The sequence below is a fragment of the Ciona intestinalis genome, chromosome 5 (genome assembly GCF_000224145.3).
Source record: "Ciona intestinalis chromosome 5, KH, whole genome shotgun sequence".
Taxonomy (NCBI): domain Eukaryota; kingdom Metazoa; phylum Chordata; class Ascidiacea; order Phlebobranchia; family Cionidae; genus Ciona; species Ciona intestinalis.
In genome coordinates, this window is record NC_020170.2 from 2,953,284 (window position 1) to 2,975,126 (window position 21,843).

General features: G+C 36.4%; 2 protein-coding genes across 4 annotated transcripts; both read left to right on the top strand.

Annotated features, from left to right (window-relative positions):
• Positions 1-1,923: 1,923 nt before the first annotated feature.
• On the top strand, positions 1,924-4,593 carry LOC100177978. Its single transcript, XM_002123102.5, has 5 exons — positions 1,924-2,642; positions 2,872-2,985; positions 3,082-3,179; positions 3,507-3,644; positions 4,027-4,593. Exons 1-5 carry the CDS (start codon positions 2,454-2,456, stop codon positions 4,094-4,096), a joined length of 609 nt encoding a protein of 202 aa, XP_002123138.1. The 5' UTR covers positions 1,924-2,453; the 3' UTR covers positions 4,097-4,593.
• Positions 4,594-5,431: 838 nt separating this feature from the next.
• Positions 5,432-21,445, top strand: LOC100175658. Of its 3 annotated transcripts, none has more exons than XM_026834558.1 (13): positions 5,432-5,547; positions 8,336-8,417; positions 9,050-9,181; positions 12,341-12,480; positions 13,038-13,202; positions 13,878-14,002; positions 17,645-17,735; positions 18,156-18,289; positions 18,417-18,666; positions 19,104-19,263; positions 19,871-20,003; positions 20,273-20,430; positions 20,985-21,445. In XM_026834558.1, exons 2-13 carry the CDS (start codon positions 8,413-8,415, stop codon positions 21,145-21,147), a joined length of 1,656 nt encoding a protein of 551 aa, XP_026690359.1. In that variant the 5' UTR covers positions 5,432-5,547; positions 8,336-8,412; the 3' UTR covers positions 21,148-21,445. The 3 variants fall into 3 exon arrangements, with proteins under 3 accessions (XP_026690359.1, XP_026690360.1, XP_002122830.2); XM_026834559.1 differs by having other exon boundaries at positions 5,433-5,547; positions 9,061-9,181; XM_002122794.4 differs by lacking the exon at positions 9,050-9,181 and having other exon boundaries at positions 5,433-5,547.
• Positions 21,446-21,843: the final 398 nt, after the last annotated feature.

The following is a 21,843-nucleotide window of genomic DNA, read 5'->3' on the forward strand; positions in this document are numbered from 1 at the left end:
TGTGCACCTTATAAACTCTGTTCTAGCTTTTGTTGAGTTGTTTTTTACCAGAATTGTGGTTGTACCGTCATACATTTACCAAGCAGTGTGTTTTTATTTCATTTATGTGATTTTTACGTTGATACTGCACTGGGCAAACGTTAATTCTGCGATATATGAGTTACTTAATTGGAAAGCAAACCCGAACCAGGCAACTACTATTATCATTATAGCCATTTGCGTAGGGTGCCCGATAATGTATTTCAGTATTTGGGTTCTGTACAAAATACGAGTGTGTTTGTGGCACAAATTAAAGGCTTGAATGCGTACGCAATATATACCAGTGCACCCTTTTTTCATTCCGGCATGTATATGATTCTTTAGCTGTAATTTTTGTAATATAGTTTGGTTATACCAACGGTGTGGCGTTGGTCATACTTATATTATGGCCCAGTCATATTCCTATGAGTTATTAGGAATCTGATGGTACATATACTTGGGCGGGAAAAGTTGGGACATGTTTTTATTTAACTTTCCTGTCGCATTTGGTAGTAAACAAAGTTTATTTACAGGATTATATACCCGTATCTGAAAGTTTGCTGTCATTACCAAATATGACTATAAAAGAGGAAGAAAACATAGACCATCTTACGACAACCTACTGTATACGTATAAATGCATGGTGAATACGAATATGCCAACAGTGTATTACGTGCGTATTTGCTGTATGCAGCCAAGTGTTGAGTCAACCAAACAACGTTAATACCGTGCAAAGGAACCACTGTCTTTTTGTTAAACCGGCGCCCGAATGAATAAACCATTAATATAGTAGGATGGAGGAAGTGTTATAAACAATTCTACTTTAAGAATAGAGATTTTGCTGTGAAATATAGGCCATTGAAGTTTAACCGGCTATAACGTTACGAGCTTGGCTGAGTAAATTCCGCTTATTATTAAGCACATAGACGCCAAGCGTAGGTGTTAATATCTTGTTTGTGTTTATATGTATTCTTAGTTTGAAATTTATAGAGTGTTATTAAGCACATACTGCCTTTTAGGTGTCAAATATATCCTTCTATAAATTGCTACTCGTTATCGCTTTTTATCAATTTTCCTACAGCACAAAGTGAAAGTCGTCTGTGCGATTTACGTAAATATAAACACAATTAGCATCGAAGAATTCTTAGAAAGCCTTCGACGTAAAATTTATCTCAAATGTCAATACCATAATACATAATTTGAATATATTAACAGTTCATATAATAAATCATATCGATTCGTGCTATTAAACCCCAGGAGGTCATAACCAAAAGTCACGTGGCGTGAAAAGATTTTCAAACTAAAATATACACGACTGCGCTTGAAGCGGACGACTTAATCTGCTGTAATATAAAGTTCATATTACAGGACCGCTTAAAAGCGCTAAGTTGGATTATTTTAAGTTCGCTTGAAGCGCAAGATAGTGGTTCGACCCTTATTCGATTTTTATACTGCGATTAAATCAGTTTTTCTATATGCGCGTATAGTTGTGTGAATGCAGTTATAGTGGGACGTTTCGTTTTATTTTCTCGTCCTATTTGGTAGTAAACATAGAACATTCAAAGCAATATAAAACAGTATCCTCACGACTCTCATAGACCGTTGTTAATTGTTTAAAACACAATTACGATATTTGGATAATATGTGCTAAAGGTGTCCCGTCTTCCCCCACCCTAGTATACATTCTCTTAATTTTGTGAATGCCATTTTAAAAAGTCGCCAAATCGTTGTTATCAATATGTTTAATATTATGGAGTGTTGCCGCAAGACGGTTAAACCACAGGCTAAGATAAAAGAGCCTCGCTGGTATGTATGTGTTTTATAACGAAATTAGATTAGTTCTAGCTGATCGATGGCAAATACATACCGAGTAAAATTTCAGACAAATCGATTAGATAATGCTTATATCGCCTTAAGGTGTTGCTGTCCTTTTCATAACCACTTTGTTTAAAGTGAAAATGAAGCACATAAGAAATTATGTTATAGAATATAGTGTGTGACCGCTTCGTGAAGTTCAATAAATGTAATTTGTATGATAGATATTACAACGTCGCTGAAAAAGGCATGGGTGTATAAAAACTGAACCGGTTGACGCTTTACCAGTGCCTGTTGTGGTTATTAGCGGTTTATACATGAATGGTTTTATTCAGTGCGGATCGAACCACAATAATCGTACATTAATTATAATAGGGTGAGGTGGGGGCAGGCAGGACACCATTAGCACATATTATTTAAATATCCTGATCGTATTTTAAACAATTAACAGCGGTCTATGGGAGTCGTGAGGATACGGTTTTATAATTCTTCGAATATTCTTTGTTTACTATACGAAATTGGATGGCGAATTAGAATTTTCCCTACCCTACTATATAAATAAAAAATCATTTTGGGAATTTAGATTCGTTGTGAGGGCCAGAGCGGTAGAAATATTCAGAATGAAGTTTTTGTTGATTTTAATTGCTTTTGCCTCTGTCTCGGTTATTGGAAACTGCAGGGAGTCGAAGTATCGTTGCGAGGACGCTGAGGACGACCTGGAATGTAAAAGACGAGGAAATGAAGGTTTGTGCGGTTACACGGACGAAGACTTTACCTGCGGCTGTCTTTTTCACGACAAACCACTAAAGGTATACTAAACATAACAGTTTTTAATACTGTAATAAAGGATCAGATCAATTAAAACAACGAGGAGAAGGAAATTGGCAGCAAAACGATAGTCGTTAAATCAATCAATGTAACAAGTATACAGCTTTGTGAGTTTGCTAAAGGAGATTTTGGATTTTGTAAACTTGTCCCTGCTTCGTTAAACTTATTTCCTAAATATTTTACGTTACTTGGTTTTAAACTCGTATATAGGCGTTCAGCGATTGGAACAGTACGCGGGGGTCTCGTCTGTTTGATCAAGTCTGCGAGCCTATCAAGCTACCTTACCATGAGGATACTTGTCGAATGTACCTTGGAAACCCAAGTGTAAGTCTCTTTCAACAAAACTTCGGCTCATTGCATCTCGACCAGTACCAAAACAGTTATGGTCGACAATAATTGGTATTTTTCATTTGGTTTCAGCGAAAGGAGGTTTGGGAAATGACTTGCCCTGGAAACGGCTTCTTTCAAACCTGGGGTGCCTTCATGCCAGAAGAAGACAACTATGAACCACGACTTTGGTTAGTTTACGATATTTATAGTACTGTGGGAAAAGATGAGACACCTTTAGTACGTAATATTCTATAATCCTGATCGTGTTTTGAACAATTAACAACGGTCTTTGGAAGTCGTGGGGATACGGTTTTATAATTCTTTGAATGTTCTTCAAATGGGACGAAAAAAAAGATAAAATGTCTCATTCGCGTGGCGGGCAATCACAAATGTTATAACTAGGATGTCCTTATTCATACACCGCGTGCCCGCTTACGAGTTACCACGTATATGTAATTAGTGGGTAACTAACGTTTTCGGCGCTATATTAAAAAAATGCCAATCTTTTTCTACAGGTACAGATGCTGCCACGTTAAGTGCCCAAAATGGAATTGCGAGTGGTCACCAAACACCGAAATACACAAGCCGTTCTTACTCCCGTTAAGCGATGTATATGTACAAGGGGCTCGAGGAAAATACAACCACAAGGCTAAGTATGCATCTGTATTTGACTACACGCACTCAGCGTTACTGTATTTGCATGCAATTTTTATTGATAAATGCAAAGTCGGCAAACTAACCGAGTGTGGTCAGAATATAGTACTGTGGGTAAGATGAGGCACCTTTAGCACATAATATCCAAATACCATGATCGTGTCTTAAAGCCCATAACAACGGTTTGTGGAAGTCGTGAGGAAACGGTTTTATAGTTCTTTGATGTTCACAATGAAATTCCCCACCCTCCCATACTATATATAAAATCCACCAAAACGAGCGTCAAACTTACGTCTCAGACAAGCCTATATATGTTTGACGTGCTTGATCCACTACCAAATGCACCTGAAGAACTATTTATTATTATATCGAATTCCACAGAGACAGTTCCTGGTCGTTGCAGCTTTGTGTCTGCGACACTTCATACGTAGGAACCCACGAAGAGCTGTAAGATACAGAACTGTGGGGTAAGATGGGATACCGCTAGCCCCTAATTCCCGTATTTCCTATTCGATTTTGCGGGGCTACGGTTAATAACTTTGTAATAACTGTTCTTTGCTTACTACCAAATGGGACGATAAATGAAATAAAAACATGTCCCATCTTACCCCACCCTACTATACATTGGTTTTAAAGCCGTTTTGTAAAATTGGAAAGCAATAAATATTGGTGTTATATGTGTTCATCTTGCTGATTCCCATAAAGTTCCATATACCTTATACTGTATTCTTGTTGTTGTTTTTCTTCAAGTTGTATACATGTTGTTTTATCAATCAAGTTGTTTTTTTCGCATCTGTTTAACTCTTGTTGTTGTGATTGTTGTTGTATTTTATTCGAGTATTTTTCGTTGTATTTCTATAAAGTAAGACATGTTTTCCGGATACAATTACATATACTTGTTTGTGGGAAACATCTTTGCACTATATAAAAAATATCATTTCCACCATGTAAATTACGTCACACATAATTGTTCACGTCACAACCACTTCCATTGATGATAAACAATAGAAAGCAAGAGCTGGGAGGTCGTTGCTGTCAATCAGGTTGCCATCCAAGCGTAACGTGTGCAGTTTTGACGTCACGAACCTAGAAGTAACATTTAAAACACGTATAGTGGGGTGGGGTAAGATGGTCTATATGTTTAGTCCTTTTTATGGGCCTTAGTGGTCATAAAAAAGTTATTTACAGACTTATATATAACCGTATAGCTTCTCAATTCTAAAAGAGCGTTGTTAATTGTTAAACACACGATTAGGGAATATCGGAAAATATGTGCTAATGACATTCGTATTACCCAGCAGTACGATATGTGTAATTAAAACAATTCTATTAAAAGACGGTGCACATGTAATTTTAGTTTTATTTGTAAGCAAACCAGACCTTTCCCCTAGAGGGGCAAATAATTAAATCAGCGCTTAAAATTAAAGCAATCAACGCTTTTTGTGTTTCTCTGCGAAACGCCACTGTACAACAATCTGGCTTTACACTGCACACGACCGATGTTTTAATGTATGTATTCTGTTTCGTACACATCGCAGAGACTTACGAGTTACCATGATATAACTTTGTAAAGGATTACTTTTTCTGTACATGGCTGACAGTTTAGAGTTTAGACAACCCTTTATAAACACTGAGTTTAGTAAGTGACTTTGTTAATTGTTTTTATATATATGGCTGACAGTTTAGACAACTCAATGGTTAGCACTGAGTTCAGTAACTTAACTTTAGTTAACTAAAAAGTTGTAACTTGGTAAACGCTATACCTTTCTGGGTTCATTGGACAAAACGAGTCGATTTGAACGGAGAAAATTTGATTGGATTCAAGAAACAAAGCTTCCAAAGTGGTAGGGAGACCACGGGGTACGTACAACAAGTTGTTGAATGCAAGATCTAAAAACTAAGGTTTGATTTGACAACTTATTACAAATGTGTGGATAGCTGTATATGTAAGTGATAGGAACGCGAAGGAATGGTTTAGACTTTAGTCATAAAAAAAATGTTTATGTCACATTGCATATGACTAACACAATATACCAAATATCTAAACTGTCATCAATAAAACTTGTTTACATGCTAGAAAAAAAAACGCTAGAAAAGCACCATGACGTATTTTGAACCAATTCGCTCTAGAATAAAACCTTTAACGGCCTAGAATTTAAAAGCAAATAAGTCAAAGACATTTCATCCTATATTCGATGCTTTAATAAACTTACCCTTAAATGAATAAGACGGGTAAATGACCCGGGGGTGATGATCCGTATCTTGTTGAACGATAGTTTAATTTGCGTGAGATTCAACGAGCTTATGAACGTTTTATAGTTTATTTCCTACAATAGGAATTCTTAAAATATTAGGCTTTTTCGCCACCGTTGGAACATACATAGTAAATTGGGGTGAGATGAGACAGTAGTAGCCTCGCGACCCTAAAACGGTGTTGTTAATTAAAAACACGGTCAGAAAACACCGTTATAAAACATGGTGTTCCATATTTCCCAAATGTGCTTTCAACAATTAACAACGCATTTTGAGAGTCGTGAAGGTACGGGTGTATAATTGTGTAACTCTGTAAATTTTGTTTGTTTACTACCGAATGGGACGATATACGAGAATGAAAAATGAAACATTTTACCCAAACGTTATATCTCATTTATATTCTACGTGATTCAAAACTAGTTATATATAAATCACCTCGATAAAATTATTTTCTATGATTAGTTGATGCAAAGACGGTGGTAGGCCTCGAGGTATTGTTCGTAGTTTATTGTAGGATAGGTCCAGAAGAAATAGATTACTCTGAAATAAAATTTGTTTTCTGTTATAAGAAAAAAAGTATAGTAGTGTAGTCTGTAGGGTTAAGGTGGCTGTACACAGTATCTGGAAATCGTCCGTTTTGTCCGGATTTTGCTGCCGCATGCGGAATTGGACACGGGTTTGCATACGACTCCGCAAGCGAATTCGCACGCCGGATACTGTGTACAGCCACCTTAAGATGATTTTTTAGCACCTAAATCATGTTTTTAGAATCGCTGGGGTTACATTCGTATAAATATGTAAATATTCTATGTTTACTACCAAATGAAAGGAGAATTATATTGAAAGCATGTCCCATTTCCCCACCCAACCATAAATGGCAATTTTTTAATTGAAAAAAATAACAAAATTAGAATGAAAAATTGAGTTCCAATGTCCCAATAACCTGCCCTACTATAAGTTACCATGTTAGACCATGCATTGAAATTTATTCCTTGGTCCGAAAGTTGATTATTCCTCAGAGAAAAATGGTGAAGAAGTGATTGTGACGTAAAAATCCCCGCTGTGACGTTTTTCAATCCATTGTTTTCAAGTCGAATTTCACGAAGGCTTTCTGGAAGTCCCTGGTGGGAAGTAAAAAACTGAATACGGGAATTTTGTTATTCAATCTTTTTAATAATACGGCAAAAGATATTTTTCTGTCGCATGATTACGCGTTCAAATTATTCATTATGTAAATAATCATGACCGAATAAGTTTTGTTTTTAAACAGTGATTGAATGTGTTTTTATAGCATTACTTTATGTTTGCAAATTATACATTTTATAACACTTTCGATTAGTTTACATTGCGAAAAATCTTTGTACACATATATAAGAAAACTTAAAACGCGTTAAGTATATATGTGTAAAAAGTTACCTTTATTCAGTTGGTAACTCATTTTAGAGGTATTGTCCAATTAAATACCAAAAGTTCAAACCTGTGGTACAGTCTCTAGCAAATTTTCGTTCAAGTCCAAATAAGACAGGGCTGTCATGTTCTTTAATATTGCGGGTTCGAATCCCGCATCGGTTATCGAATTTCGAAACAGACTGAGCGCAACTAGATTGGTTAAACCACGGGTAGCACCTCTTTTCACTTCTAAAACAATATTTAACACACGTCATTTAGTACTGTGGGGTAAGATGGATTTCGTGAGCAGAAAATATCCCCTATTTCCTAATCGTGTTTTATAGTTAACAACCCTTTTTAGAGTCGATAGTATACGATTATATAGTGGGGTGGGGCAATATGGGACACCTTACCAGTCTATTTACTGGTCACGTTCGGTAGTAAACAAAGAAAAATCAAATAAATATAAATCCGTACCTTTACGACTCCCATAGACCGTTGTTAATTCTTTAAAACTCGATCAGGATATTTGGATATTCTGCGCTAAATGTGTCCCACCTACCCCACCCTACTATATCTTCCCCCACCCCACTATATAATTATTTGATTTTTTTGTTTACTTCTAAATGGCAAGAAAATAGAATAAAACATCACCCGTCTTACCCCAAACTATTAATATTAAAACATATTAAATTTGCATTGACTTAAAATTCTAAAAATGAATAATGATCTTTTTGGTCATTTTGTTTACATGCATGACCTAATATACGGTAGAGTAGGGAAATATGGGACACCTTTGGCACATAATATGCAAATATCCTGATCGTGTTTCATACGATTAACAGTGGTCAATAGGAGTCGTAAGGAAACGACTTTGTAATTCTTTGAATGTTCTTTGTTCTAAGGAAAAAGGGAAATAGATCAAAATAGTATCCCATCTTCCCCCACCCTACTATAATATCATAAGTTGTAATACATTTTTTTAAATTTATACGCTTTACTAGTTCACCCTTGTTACCAACTGACTTGTAATGTTGTTTAAATTCAGCCGAAGCTCGACGAGAGATGGCGGTAGAGATCTAGGAAACCGTGTCAGCTTATTTTCACTCAGGTCCAATCTTTTCAATGCGGTAAGTCCTTCAAAACTCCTTGCTTTCAACCCAGCGCTGATAAGTCTGTTTTTCGTCAAAATTATTCTTTGAATCGCCGGGAAATGACGAAAAACACCCGAGTGTATCCTCTGTAGAACAAAAACATTAAATTATAAGAGCTTAACATAAATAATTTGGCAAAAATTGTACAGTGACTGTGGTGTAAGATGGGACATCTTTAGCCTATAATATCAAAATGTCCTGATCGCGTTTTTACACAATTAACAACGGTTTATTAGAGTCGTGAGAATATAGTTTTATAATTCTTTAATTGTGTTTTTTTGTTTACTACCAAATGGGACGAGAAAATAGAATGAAAAGGTGTCCCATCTTCCGCCACCCTACTATATATGTATAAATTATTTTAAGTATAGGCCTGTATTATATTTTATGTTAATATATGATTTGTAATGGTTTTGCAAAAATATAGGGTGGGGGGAGACGGGACACGCTTAGCACAGGTGAAGTCCTACGGTAAATCGCGCCAGCAAGTTGGTCTTAGGCCTTAAGCTTAACCCATAGAAATCGGCCCGTTACCCAATGTTTTCTTCTAAACAGGTGAAGTATAATATGCACCCATTTTTTTTGCGCCAACACTCACCGTTATATAGTTGTTTTCCAGATGTAGAAATTCCCCGTTGCGTGGAAAGGTACTCGGTATTTCATTCAATTGTTTGCCAGAGCAATAAATTATGTTTAGGGAGCATGCACATTGTGGTGGACATATATACCTGTGGTAAAAGGTTAGTTTATTGTAGTCTAAACGTATGGGTAGGTTTGATGCATGTTACCTGTTAAACAGTACAGGTTGTCTTCGTGACCCTGAAATAACGTTTTATGAGATTTAAACAGTGTTCCTAAAAACAATGTATAGTAGGTTGGAAAACCTGTTTCTTCTATTTTCTCGTCCAATTTGGTAGTCAACAAAGAACATTTAAAGAAATATAAAACAGTATCCTCACGACTCTCATGGACCGTTGTTAATTGTTTATAACACGATCAGGATATTTGGATATTATGTGCTAAAGGTGTCCCATCTTTTCCCACTCTGTTATATTATGAGATTTTAGCGCGCATTTTGTACGTAAATTTACCAAAACGGGTTAATTTTATCCTACCTCGTTTAAACCTGGATCCAAAAGTCGTAGGACTCGTACAGAGAACTGCAATACACAGAAAAAGAGTAACTTGGCTAAAAAATCTCATTTTTCGGATTCCTGCAAATCTAATAAAGTTGCCTACCGCCGTTGTCGATTGTCGTTTTGCTTGCTACGCTGGCTGCTGTTTCTGCACGCTCGACTGCCTGGCTTTTCAACAGTGCGCATCAAACAAAAGCGCAATTGTCGCATATCGTGGCTTTATTGTCCGGTAAATGGCACGTTTTGGCAACAAAGGTTACACACTCCCTTTAGTGGGTTCGGGTTGTCAAAATGCAAGAACTATATCAAATGATTTAAATGAATAAATTTTGAGACTTTGTCACTGTGAATAAAAACATCACGCGAGGTGAGTCACGCGGTGGCGCGAAAGAGCAACTTTAAAACGTTTTACAAAAACATTTATTAAATAATCTCTCGCAAAACTTCGTATATCAAAAATTTAAAATAAAACTTTTTTTTAAATCCCGAAAATTTATAAGATTTTATAGGTAATATTTTGTTATAAGGTAGAAAAATTCCACACCTATTTTAAAAACTCTCTGTTTCGAAATCTAAATTTAATCTTATAAGCGTAAATCGAAGTTTTCCGATTTCGTAAAATTTCAGGAGATTAAAGCCGTTGTTATTGTCTGTGTAGGTGGAAGCGAATTCGTCGAATTTTCCAGAAAAACAACATTGTGTGTTCGTAGCCCACTCTGTTCGCAAGGTCAGTCTCGCCAAGTGTTTTTCTGCTTGCGGCGTGTATATATACGTGAAGGTAAAACTACTGCGCAGTTCAATGGCTAATAGGTGCATTAACTTCTTATGCATAATCAGCATTTAGAAAAAATTAGAATTAGAAAAATGTACCTGTGTGAAAAATTAGCCTTCGTTTCAAATAGTAGATAGCCTATAGTTTACAGTTATAATTTGTTATTTGATTAATAAACTTTTAGAGTAATTTGTTGGATAGATGAATTCTAAGAGTGAGTGTATGTATATATGGTTTTTGAATATTTTGCCACAACTTTAGGGATATTTAAAAAACAACTGACATTTCTTAAAAAAAATGTTTAATAAACGTTTTTACTTCTGTGTTTACATTTCTGAGCATGAAATTAACTTCGTTGAAAAATTGGTTCCGTTAAAATATTCCAAATTCGGTTCGGCTTTCTGTACCATGGTGTAAAAACATCTCCGAAAAATTTATCCTAGGAATTTTGTTCCGAGTACAGCGGTACAATTTGTTTATCCTTTGTGCGTGAGAATACCCCTTTGTGTCGTAATAGTCGAGTGAAGGAGAGGTCTTGAGGGTTCGACACGTGCCTATGTTATGTCGGAACATCAAAGCTAGTTTAAGATATAGTTTATATGCGGTATACAGTAGGCTATATTGTTTTCCTTTTCATATTCGTAGCCGAACGCGTGTGTTTTAAAACGCTTTAAAAAGTGATTATATGGTAGGGTGGGGGGAGACGGGACCCGTTTAGCACATAGGATTCAAATATCCTGATCGTGTTTTAAACAATTAACAATGGTATATTGGAGTCGTAAGGATACAATTTTAAAATATTTTGAATGTTCTTTGTTTACTACCAAATGGGACGAGAAAATAGACTAAACAGTGTCCCATCTTCCCCACCCGACTATATGTTTAAAGAAAGTTTTGTGTCTGTTGTGGCAGAGAATCGCTTTCGTTAATATTTATACCCAAAATCGTGTGTGTTTGCCATACTCTTGGAGGGGACGCTTTGTTTCTGCCATACTTTTGGAGGGACCGCATTGGCAAATCATTTCCAGACGTTCAAGATTAACGTTAGTGCATTTGCTCGTTTATAATCACGGCGTCGCATTCCAGCAATCAGTGTGACGCGTGTGCACTCGGCAGAACGTCAACAGTTTCCGTTATTTTCACAGCGCCTAAATCGCCGGCACCTGTTTATTCTTTAGCAGGTAATGAGAAAATAATTTCACAAAACAGACAGGCCTATGTTGGTACAGTAGGTATGGCGACAGGAACTCGCGAATTTATCAAACCAATATGCGACACAGACGAAGGCTTTAGTTTTATCGAAGTCGTGGACTTGACTTGACAGGTTAAATCGACTGTTGTCTTCGCACTATCTGCTTGACTGGCACTGAGAGAAGTCGTCGCTTTTTTCTGTCAAGTTTCGTGGCGATTGTGGCATTTTCGATTTGAGGTGTAGCTAGTAAGGTCGGGTTGTCGAGTAGTCTGTGTTTGCTTTGCAAATTCTATCACAGGTGTTTCGAGAAAATGGAATCGTGGGTTTCTGTATGTAACCTGTTTGTTGTAGCGACGCGGTCTCTTAGATAAACCTTGGTCAAAAGTTCACACCTTTGATGGATTACTTGTTCGTTTGCAGAGTTGTTTAAATATTTTTTAAAATTACAAACGATTTATGACTGTGTTTGAAACATTGGAACCAGCACAGAAATAACGCATAAGAAATGGTCGATTTCAATATTAATACTTATAGTTTTTAACGAATGAAGTGCACATTTTAATGTAAATTTAAAAGTTCTCTCAATTTCGCCTTTAAACAATAAACGTTCGTAAAATAGTCGGCACGAAGGAGTCAAACTAACTAACAATGTTTTTATTTATTACAACGAATGTGATATTTTCGTAAATTTCTTACTTTTCTCATTTTTGTATTTTCTGTTCAGAAACAGTGTCAACATGAAAATCAATTTAATTATTTTTGTTGTTTGTGTTTTGATGTCCGTCGCCTCTTCAAAAAGGAAATCATCTGTGGATTGCAACTTCGATGGAAGAAGATCTTTCTGCAGGTGGAAGAGGGAGTGGTTTGAGATGAGAAGAGCCGGATGGAGGGCAGGGTCCAAAATCCGTGACTCTTCGGTCCGGGATGTAACGAACGGCGGTAAGTGGTATTATGAAAATGCGCTAACTCTATGTTTTTATCCGGCGCTGTGGCTCAGTGGTTTAGGCGCCTGCATCGTAACCAACGTGTCCCTGGTTCGATGCTCGGCAGCGGTACTAATACTGATCGGCGTATGTGTCCTTGGGCAAGACACTTAACGGACATTGCTCCAACCCAGCGGCCACTAATGTGTTTTCCAAATACTAGCCATATCAATAAAAAAAGCATGCAGAAAGTTAAAAAGTGTGGTACCTCTTAAGCACACACAAGGGTACAAAAATGGTGCCAATAATAATACGCGCGTGATTGCGAAGCGGTGTCGCGGTACCGGTCGCACGAAGGACTCAATGGGCTTTCCGGGTCTAGGGGTATAATGGGTCAAATCTGGACTGAATCCCAGGTTCCGGACAAGTATGAATATATCTGAAAAGTATCGAATTTATAAATAATGTTGAAGACCATAAACCTCGACGTTTTTTTCTCCAGAAATAAACCAATTAAAGATTTCAATCTATAATCTACATCCCATAACGTTTAAGTTTTTACTTATACTACAGGCGACGGGAAATTTGCTTTCGTTCAATCTAGAAGTCGACCTGAAGGTTTTCGATCTCGTCTTCGTAGTGCTCGTGTCGCCCCTGATCGTGGTTCATGTTTTGTCTTCCACTGTTCAATTGGGGGTAGCGAGTGGTCGTACCCTGATGGCCTACCTTTACTAAGAGGTTTGTTGCTTAAAATATTATAATTTTTTAACTTCAATGTAATTTTGAACACTATAAATGCAGAAATTTGCATTTGGGGTAAGATGGTTCAGGTTTATTCTTCTTTATATTGTAAATTTTAAAAGCACGATTAAGGAATATGGGGAATCTGTACTAACGGTAATTCTCTTTCCCAAAAGTACTTTAGATTTAATGTTTATCTTAGTATAGCTTTTTTCTAATAAACCTTCAATTTTACGCTTTTTCTATATAAAACTGACCCTATTTTATTACAAACGAAATTTCAAAGCATATTTCCATACAATTTTATGCTGTAATATTTAAAAACTCTTTAGTGTTCTAATTGCACCATATTCAAACACCATATAAATTCTCGTGCAGTGTTTGTTTGTGGTCTCTACTATATATGATAAATCTTAACGTTTAATTATATTCGCAAATTATCGGAACTGGATATCCGCTCTCCCGGAAATTAATGGCAGTTTTGATGATTTAAAATACCGCCTATCTCACCAATGTGATAATAAGTTGTCACATTTAAATGCTGCATCTAAAACGGAAACCTTAGTGTTCAATATGTACGTTTACACAGTTCAACAGTTAGCACGTTTTCGTAGCTGTCTGGAATTTCAAGTGCCTGATTTCAATTAAAATATCTGCATTGTGACGTAACAGTTTTCATTGTGGAGCCTGGCCAATCACCGGACCGATCTGTACCTGTCGTCGAACGCGGTGAAAAAATCGAATTTCCTTTTCAAAAGTTTATCACACCGGTTGATGAAAGCCTCGATGCTATAAACGTGAGTAACTGCACCAATACTTGTGAGTTTGTTTTGCAGAATATAACATGTTTTTTGTGCCCAAAATTTCTGTCATTTTTAGAGTGTTAACCAGAACGTCTAAAAATGTATACCACTTAAATATCAATTTTCTAGGTGGAATATACAATCTCTTTAGAAAAGTTATCTCACCAAAGTTATTTCATTAATCGGACATGGTGTAATTTTGAAATAACAGCACATATAGTGAGCACTTACACGAAATACAGAAAACGTTGCCCGCGAAATAATTAGGTTTAATAACTAGTTACGACACTGTGCGTGCTTCAAATGTATGTCTATACACTTAAGGACTATAAACATTATCCCAATTCGTAATATAGTACCATGAGGTAAAATGGTAGCCTATATACCGTTAGCATCTAAAAATCCAATATTTCCGTTTATTTTATGGTCCGGAAAATAAAGTTTTATATTTCTGTATCTATTTTTTGTTTACCACCCAATAGCGCGAGAAAACAGAATAAAATATCCCATCTTACCCCACCCTATTATATCGTTCTTCTATAAACACGGGCCTATACGTCATAGCATACCTTTCAATTTAGTAATTTGATCGTCTAAGATTGTGTAAGATCCTACGCAGATTAGTTTTATAAAAGACGTAGACTAAAGACTAAAAATAAATTATAGCCTTGCAATGGTTTATGCATTATACAAGCGTTACTCTTTTACCACATGACCCATTATTAAACTAAATTAATTTAAAGTCGTAAATATAAAATTGTACGCTGCGTTGAACACGGCCTAGTAGAGATATCTCTAGTAGACTGTGCATTGAAATCAGTGAGCACCGAAAGCCCAAAAGCTCAATTTAAGGCGGAAAGTGGCCAATTCCGACGCTCAATTTTAACAACGTATCCCTACTTTAAGCCTGTACCGTGATAGACCGTGAGCCCGTTATCTCTGATTTTTTACACGCCATCTGTCAACCGAGGTCGTATCCATTCTAAGAACTCGTGGAATGTTAATTGTACTTCTGTGTTCACTCTGACAACATCCGAAATCGAGACACCATTATGCAGTAGGCGTCGAATTGCGGTTCGATGCACGAGGTCTCAGACTATTTTTAGTAGGTTTTCTATTTCGTTCTTTTTCGAGCAGTTTTCTGCCACTAAGGGCACGTTCCGGTCGATAGCATCTCGATTGCAGCAAGCTTACTTTCACACGTAACTTTATTTTCCTTTCCGGTTTGGAGACACTTAAAACGAATGTTTATTTTCTCCAAAATTCGATGCGAACGCGCCGTGTACTAAATGCAAAGAGAGTCTACATATTATGTCACCGGAAAATAATTTATTAGTTTTCTCTTCATATTAAATCAAGCAAAATTATGACATCGTTAAACATTGTAGTTTGACGAGAGATGTATAAGATCGCAATTAATTATACACTTCTATATAAACTATTCGTAGACCGTGTATTGTTAAACTTTTTTCACCTTTTTTTAAAAGTTTCCCAAATGTTTTGTTAACCTTTTAGTATCTGCAGTACCACCCACAGCAGTTGTCTGTATACCTCCCATACTGCAACCACTAATAGCTTAGTAAACACTTTCAAGACCCTTGTTTCGCGTGGTCTGCGGTAAACTGCTGCGTGCTACTTTAAATCGCACACCTGGGCCTATTTTTCACCACAGTTTTTGCTACATTGACCCATGATTAAAGTAATAAATCCCCAAATACCGCCTTTAATAAAGTAGAGTGTGAGAAGATTGGATACTGTTAGTATCTGAATCCCATACTTTCTGATTGTATTTTGAACAGTTAAAACGCTATATTTTACAGTAGAGTCGTGGTTATATAATTCTGTAAATATTCATTGTTTAGTACCACATATAGAACGGGAAAAGAGAATAGATCCATCTTACCCCATCGTATGCTATAAAATTTAGTTCTTTGACCAAATAGCTTTAAACGAATTATAGTTCAAAAATTGCATTCTTGTGCTCGCCTGCAACGAATTTGTTTAAAGCAGGCAAATATTTGCGGAATTTCAAATTGCGGAAAACAACGTACAAGCCATCTTAGGCATTTGTGTAGATAGAGTGTTTATGGTGTAAATCCCCCACGCTAATTTTCGTGTTCGATCGTTCAGATTAGGGTCAAATGTTGGCAGCGAAATTTACGAAAGAATTTGGCATTATTTTTTTTCCGCCGAAAATATAAGCGCGAGTGTAATGCAGTAAACGTGGAATTGAAGTTTTCGTCGTGGATAAGTGGAATAAACTATTAGGAATAGAAAAATAACGGTCGTGTGTTGTACACCATGTTATACGTATTTCATAAGGATATCAGTATAACGTTTAGCGTAGTTGCACGCAATACTTTAAGCGCGTTTTAGCACAAAAAATGTTCGTACAATTTAATTACTAAGTGTTGATTATTTCCTATTCTGTATATTCCACACGTTCACGGTGAATAACGAAACGAAATGAAACACACCCACGTAAAAGATACTCTTACAAAAACCCTGATGCGTGCGACGGTTCGAGACTCAGACAACCGCAAATAACAAAAGCAAGTTAAATTCAGGTGGTAAAAAGACTAAAATTAAATCCTTGCCTTTATACTGGTGCCAAAACCACCCGTGCAGGAACAGAGGCGCCCAGGCCGCCATAGACTTCTGGGTACAATGTATTGAGTCAAGTATTTCATGTATAAACAACGTACAACTTATTGTCGCTGGTGCTATGACCACAAATTGTAAGAAAGCACCCGGTAAACGTTGTGGGGTGACCTGCTATTCAAGTTCAATGGCACTCAAGGCGATATAGATCAAAGCGTTGGCGTAAATTAAACCAGCAATGTGTTTATACAACTAGTCAATTACAATTATTTCTTGTACGAATTTGATTGGTTTTCTTTTTAAAGAGAACATGCATAAACTTACGATAACTTTTGAGCCTGGGAATTTATAACGTTTTAGGCATAACACAACTAATCGGAACTACTGCTTTTTTAACAAGTTACAAATCTACTAAATCTGCAATGACAAATTCAGGTTAATTTTCGATTTTCTCTGAAAAGTTTACCCGAAACTATATACCATACACTGTGACTGAGAACTAGTTATTTTTGAAACATTACGACATACTGTTGCCGCTGGTACTTCTCCAAGCCGCAATAACCTCTATACACAAATTACGAACCTCGTAAACACACGCTCGTAAACCATGGTTACACCTGTGTATTACTACAATGAACAACACATGTATAGTAGTAGTGAGATAAATACTGTTAGGACATTTATCCAAAATTTCGTAATCGTGTTTTTAACAATCAACAACGCTCTTTTAGAAAAGTGAGCATGTGGTTTTATAACTCTGGAAATAGTTTTTGTTTACTACCAAATGGGACAACAGCACATATATAGGCCTAGGGTAGCCTAAGACAGAACGCATGCACTTTTTTAGCACATAGTATCATAATATCCTGATCGTATTTTAAACAATTAACAACTTGTATGCGAGTCCTGATGTTACGGTTTTTATATTTTTTAAAAAGTTCTTTGTTTTCTGCCAAAGGAGACGAGAAAATAAAAGGGTGCCTATCTCCCCCACCTTACTATTTTGGTTACATCTGGATGTTGTTCTTTTTATAGGGCGATTACGTTCAATTCATTATCGAAGTGGTCAGTGGAGCATCTAAGAAATCTTTCGTTGCTATTGATGATGTTAAACTTCAACCTTGTGGTAAGTTCAAAGTAATTTCACTCCAATATTTTATTATTCGCTTTTATTTGCATTTTGCAACCTTTGTGAGCGTTTTCTTCTAAACCTTAATTTTCACTTTTAATTCGTCCCTAAAGATGGTTTTAGTTTTTTAAACTAAACGTATGAAATGAAAGTCGTATTTCACATATGGGCCGGCATGTTTATATTTTAAAACTGGCTCAAGTATGTATTTTACTATAACCCTAAAGTTGATACGATATTCACTTTTGGTTAAACCAAAACGTATAAAACAAAAGTCGTTTCTTACACATGAGCCGTCATGTTTAAATGGCCTAAGTATGTATTTTGCTTTAACCGTGAAGTTGATACGAAGTTCACGTTTGGTTCACCGAGTCCACTTAACAGGATAAAACAAACAGTACGTGCTTTGTATCACAGATGAAGCCAGGGGCTCCGTTGCGGTTCCAGAGTTTGACGTCCAGGCAGAAGCTAGACAGAAGATGCATGACGTCACCGATGACCTCATGGAGATGATGCTACCAGCTTTAAGAGGGGATATCGGTGTTTTTCAGGTTAGATGCGGCCATGGTGGGCGTACAATATCCATCAACTTGTTTACCTTGACGTAGATAAAACGATATCTAATATGCCGTAAGCAAAACGATTTTAGATATTCCTTGAAGTAATTTGTGTTTACAGTTTCCAGACGCGAGTGAGCCGCGATCTTTGCTGTCACCTACCGGAAACTTCAGCGCGGGGACTCGAATCGCTACTTCGCCAATTCTGGTTCGAGCAGATGATTATGCTGCTATCTCGAGAAGGCGAGAAAGGCGGAAGCGGCGGAAGAATAGACGGAAGAAGTTGAGAAGAAGAAATAAGGGGAGAAAGCTAAAGAAGAAAAAGCTCAGTAGAACCCACGGTGTGACAGATGGAGTTATATTCCTGCAAGGTTTGTATAACGCAGCAGAATAGGCTATGAATGAATGTATGAATGTGATTTATTTACCCTGGCGTGTTCTGTTTCCTACACCTCGTGCCCGCTTACGAGTTATCATGTGTGTTACTTTGTATACTAGGAATGTAGGTGATTATTTCTTAGTATATATTGTTAACCACTCAGACTATATACCCAAAAAAGACAAATTGTATATAATCACCCACTAAGTAACATATATGGTAACTCGTAAGTTACCATATATGGCACGAGGTGTATGAAACAGAACACCCGTGTTTAACGACTGTCGGCAACGCGAAGATAAAGTGAGTTAGTTTGGTTGCATATATAATGTGTATATAGTTACTTTAAATGTGATGTATATATATCTTCATAAATGCCCTATTATAAAGTCTTTGTATTTACGTTTTATCAAAGTTTTACAAATACAGAGAGCCCTACACGAGGGACAACTGGTATCAGAACAGGGAATGTCCCTTCTCCCACCATACCCAGAATGGCAATGTGTGACTTCATTGAATACACTCATCGTCTTAAAAGATGTTTCCGCAGCTTTTTCTTCGACTTACAAAGACAGCCACAAAGTTGCCGGTATTTACAAATATGTGAATTTGACCTACAGCAGAGTAACAAAATTAAATAAGAAATATCCAAATTTGTAACTACAGTAGGGTGGGGGAAGATGGGACACCTCTTAACTCTATTTTATCGTGTCATTTAGTGGTAAACAAAGAACATTCAAAGAATTATAAAACTATACCCTCACGACTCCCACAGAGCGTTGTTAATTGTGTGAAACACGTTCAGGATATTTAAATATTATATTTTAAAGGTGTCCTATCTTCCCCCACCCCACTATATGTATCAAAATATGTGTTCATACAAATATATTACTGTGGGGTATACGATGGAACACCGTTAGCACTCAAATCCAATATTTCCGGATCGTGATTTGAACAATTACCAACGCTTTTTAGAGTGATACTACGGTTATATAATGCAGTGAATGTTCTCTGTTTACTATCAAATGAGACGAAAAAATAAACAAAAAATATCCCATCGTACCCCACCTTACTATAATACGTCGAATAAACTATATATGATTTACCATACGCACCTACTATTTGACCAAGGCCTCATATTTTTTAGATCTGTAGTGAGGGGTTCTAAGATTTAATGTTGTACTTTCTTTTCCTAGAACGCTGTACAACAATTTAGAAAACTGTGTTCTCTTTGCTGCGTCATCTTGCGTTCCTTCACGTGACATGACGTCACAGAGAGTGGAAGAAATCGTCATGGGAAATCTGAGGACAAACTTCAAAATGAAACAAGTAATATATATATATATATATATAAACAAATTAAAATATTTAACAAAATACTTGCTCATAAATACTTATGTGGTAAAAGTAGAACAACCGTGTTATAATACTGTCGTTGCTCTGCCATGTTAGTAATTACTTACATGACTTTGCCACACTTACGGTTTCTAATGTGCTTCGCATTAACTGTAACGTGAGTTTAAAACCATTAAAAACATGGGCTATGGAGAATTAAAACCTATACCCTCCCCCAACCTACAATATGTATTTTACTCAAGGTGTACTGTGAGGAAGAAGGCGCGTTCGTGTTCCCGAAGTTTGCGGTGGACAGACTTCCAATACAATGCGGACCAAGATACTTTATAAAACTGTCGGAATGCGGGGGACCGTTCCGCAACATTTTTAATATACAGCACGGAAATCCCCGTCTCTGCAGGTACATGGACTTTTAAATAAATTTTGTAATAAGTTTTGTAATGAAAAATAATCTATTGGTAAAATTAAAAAAGCCTGCAGTTCAAGAATATATTTGTTTGAAGACCTATTTGGGTTATCTATATCAAGAAGATTTATAAAAACACTAAACTTTGATTTTGTTGCTACCTGTTAGTACAAATTTAAATTTAACTTGAGGTCCATTGATTTAATACGTCATTGCAGTGGTAAAAGGAATTTTTCACCGACACTTTCACCTGTAATGTATAAGTTTATTTACTCAAATGAAATCGTAACGTGTTTTCGCTCGCTTCATATTGTACTGTGGGGGAAGACGGGACACCTTTAGCACATATTACCCAAATAATATTCTAATCTTGTTTTAAACAATTAACAACGATCTATGTGAGTTATGAGTATACGGTTGAAAAACGCTTCAATGTTTTTTGTTTTCTACCAAATGGGACGACAAAACCAATTAAAAAGGTGCCCATCTCCCCCACTCCACTACAAATCGATAAAAAGACAGATATCCTATCAAAACTGTTGTTACAGCGAGTATTACCAAGCGAACGAGTGTCAGCGACAAACAACAGCCGAGGAATGCAACTTTGACACGGAGACAATGCTTTTGTATGGACTCAACTTACAGTATCAGTTCGCCCACAACCCCTTCTGCGTTCATCTACCTTTTAGTGCTTGGTGGCCTGAAACGTAAAACTTCATGTCGAAATCGGCAACAACAAAATTCCGAACGTGCGTTTTGCAAAGAATGTCACGCGACGCCATGTTTAAAAGTTCCAATTAAATGTTGCTTTTTAAAAAGCCTTTTCAGTATTTTTTATCTCGTGACTTAAAAGTTTCCCCCTTTTTACTTGTTACTTGGTATTAATTTCTTACTGTTCTTTTTATACATACGTGCACCTATTCTTTGTACATTTTGTGTTTATCCTCCTACGTGTTTAATTTAAAAAAAATGTCTTTGATATTAAAATCGTGTTCAATGAAGTTTACGTAATTTTATTCTGTTAAACCTGAATCCAATATGCTAACAAACAAATGCTGAGCAAAGTTTCACCAAAGCATATATGCTTTGGTATCACTACAATGAATGAAAGAACATGTTGTATATCAATATAGCTATTTACTGGCGATGAACAATATCTTAAAACTACTGCGCTCCCCTTTAAATGTAAGACTGGTAAAGGGGAATACCCAGGGAAAAGTAATTCTATTTTGTTTAAGTTCCGTCTAAATTTCCGTTGCTAATGGGTTTATGTATCAACGACAACGTATAAGACTATAAGAGTATATCTTTATAGTTTCTCAGGTACCAACCAGTACGAGGTCTTAGTTTGTGTATAGACACAAAGTTTTGTAGCTGACTAAATACAGATTACGGTAAAGTAATAAT

Bases quoted from the DNA above. Each gene is read 5' to 3' on its own strand.
- LOC100177978 (XM_002123102.5), top strand. From the start codon at position 2,454: ATGAAGTTTTTGTTGATTTTAATTGCTTTTGCCTCTGTCTCGGTTATT. The intron at 2,643-2,871 runs GTATACTAAACA...ACTCGTATATAG, and splicing joins TTCACGACAAACCACTAAAG to GCGTTCAGCGATTGGAACAG. The intron at 3,645-4,026 runs GTATGCATCTGT...CGAATTCCACAG, and splicing joins AAATACAACCACAAGGCTAA to AGACAGTTCCTGGTCGTTGC.
- LOC100175658 (XM_026834558.1), top strand. The intron at 9,182-12,340 runs GTTAGTTTATTG...CTCTTCAAAAAG, and splicing joins ATATATACCTGTGGTAAAAG to GAAATCATCTGTGGATTGCA. The intron at 19,264-19,870 runs GTATTTACAAAT...TTCTTTTCCTAG, and splicing joins AGACAGCCACAAAGTTGCCG to AACGCTGTACAACAATTTAG.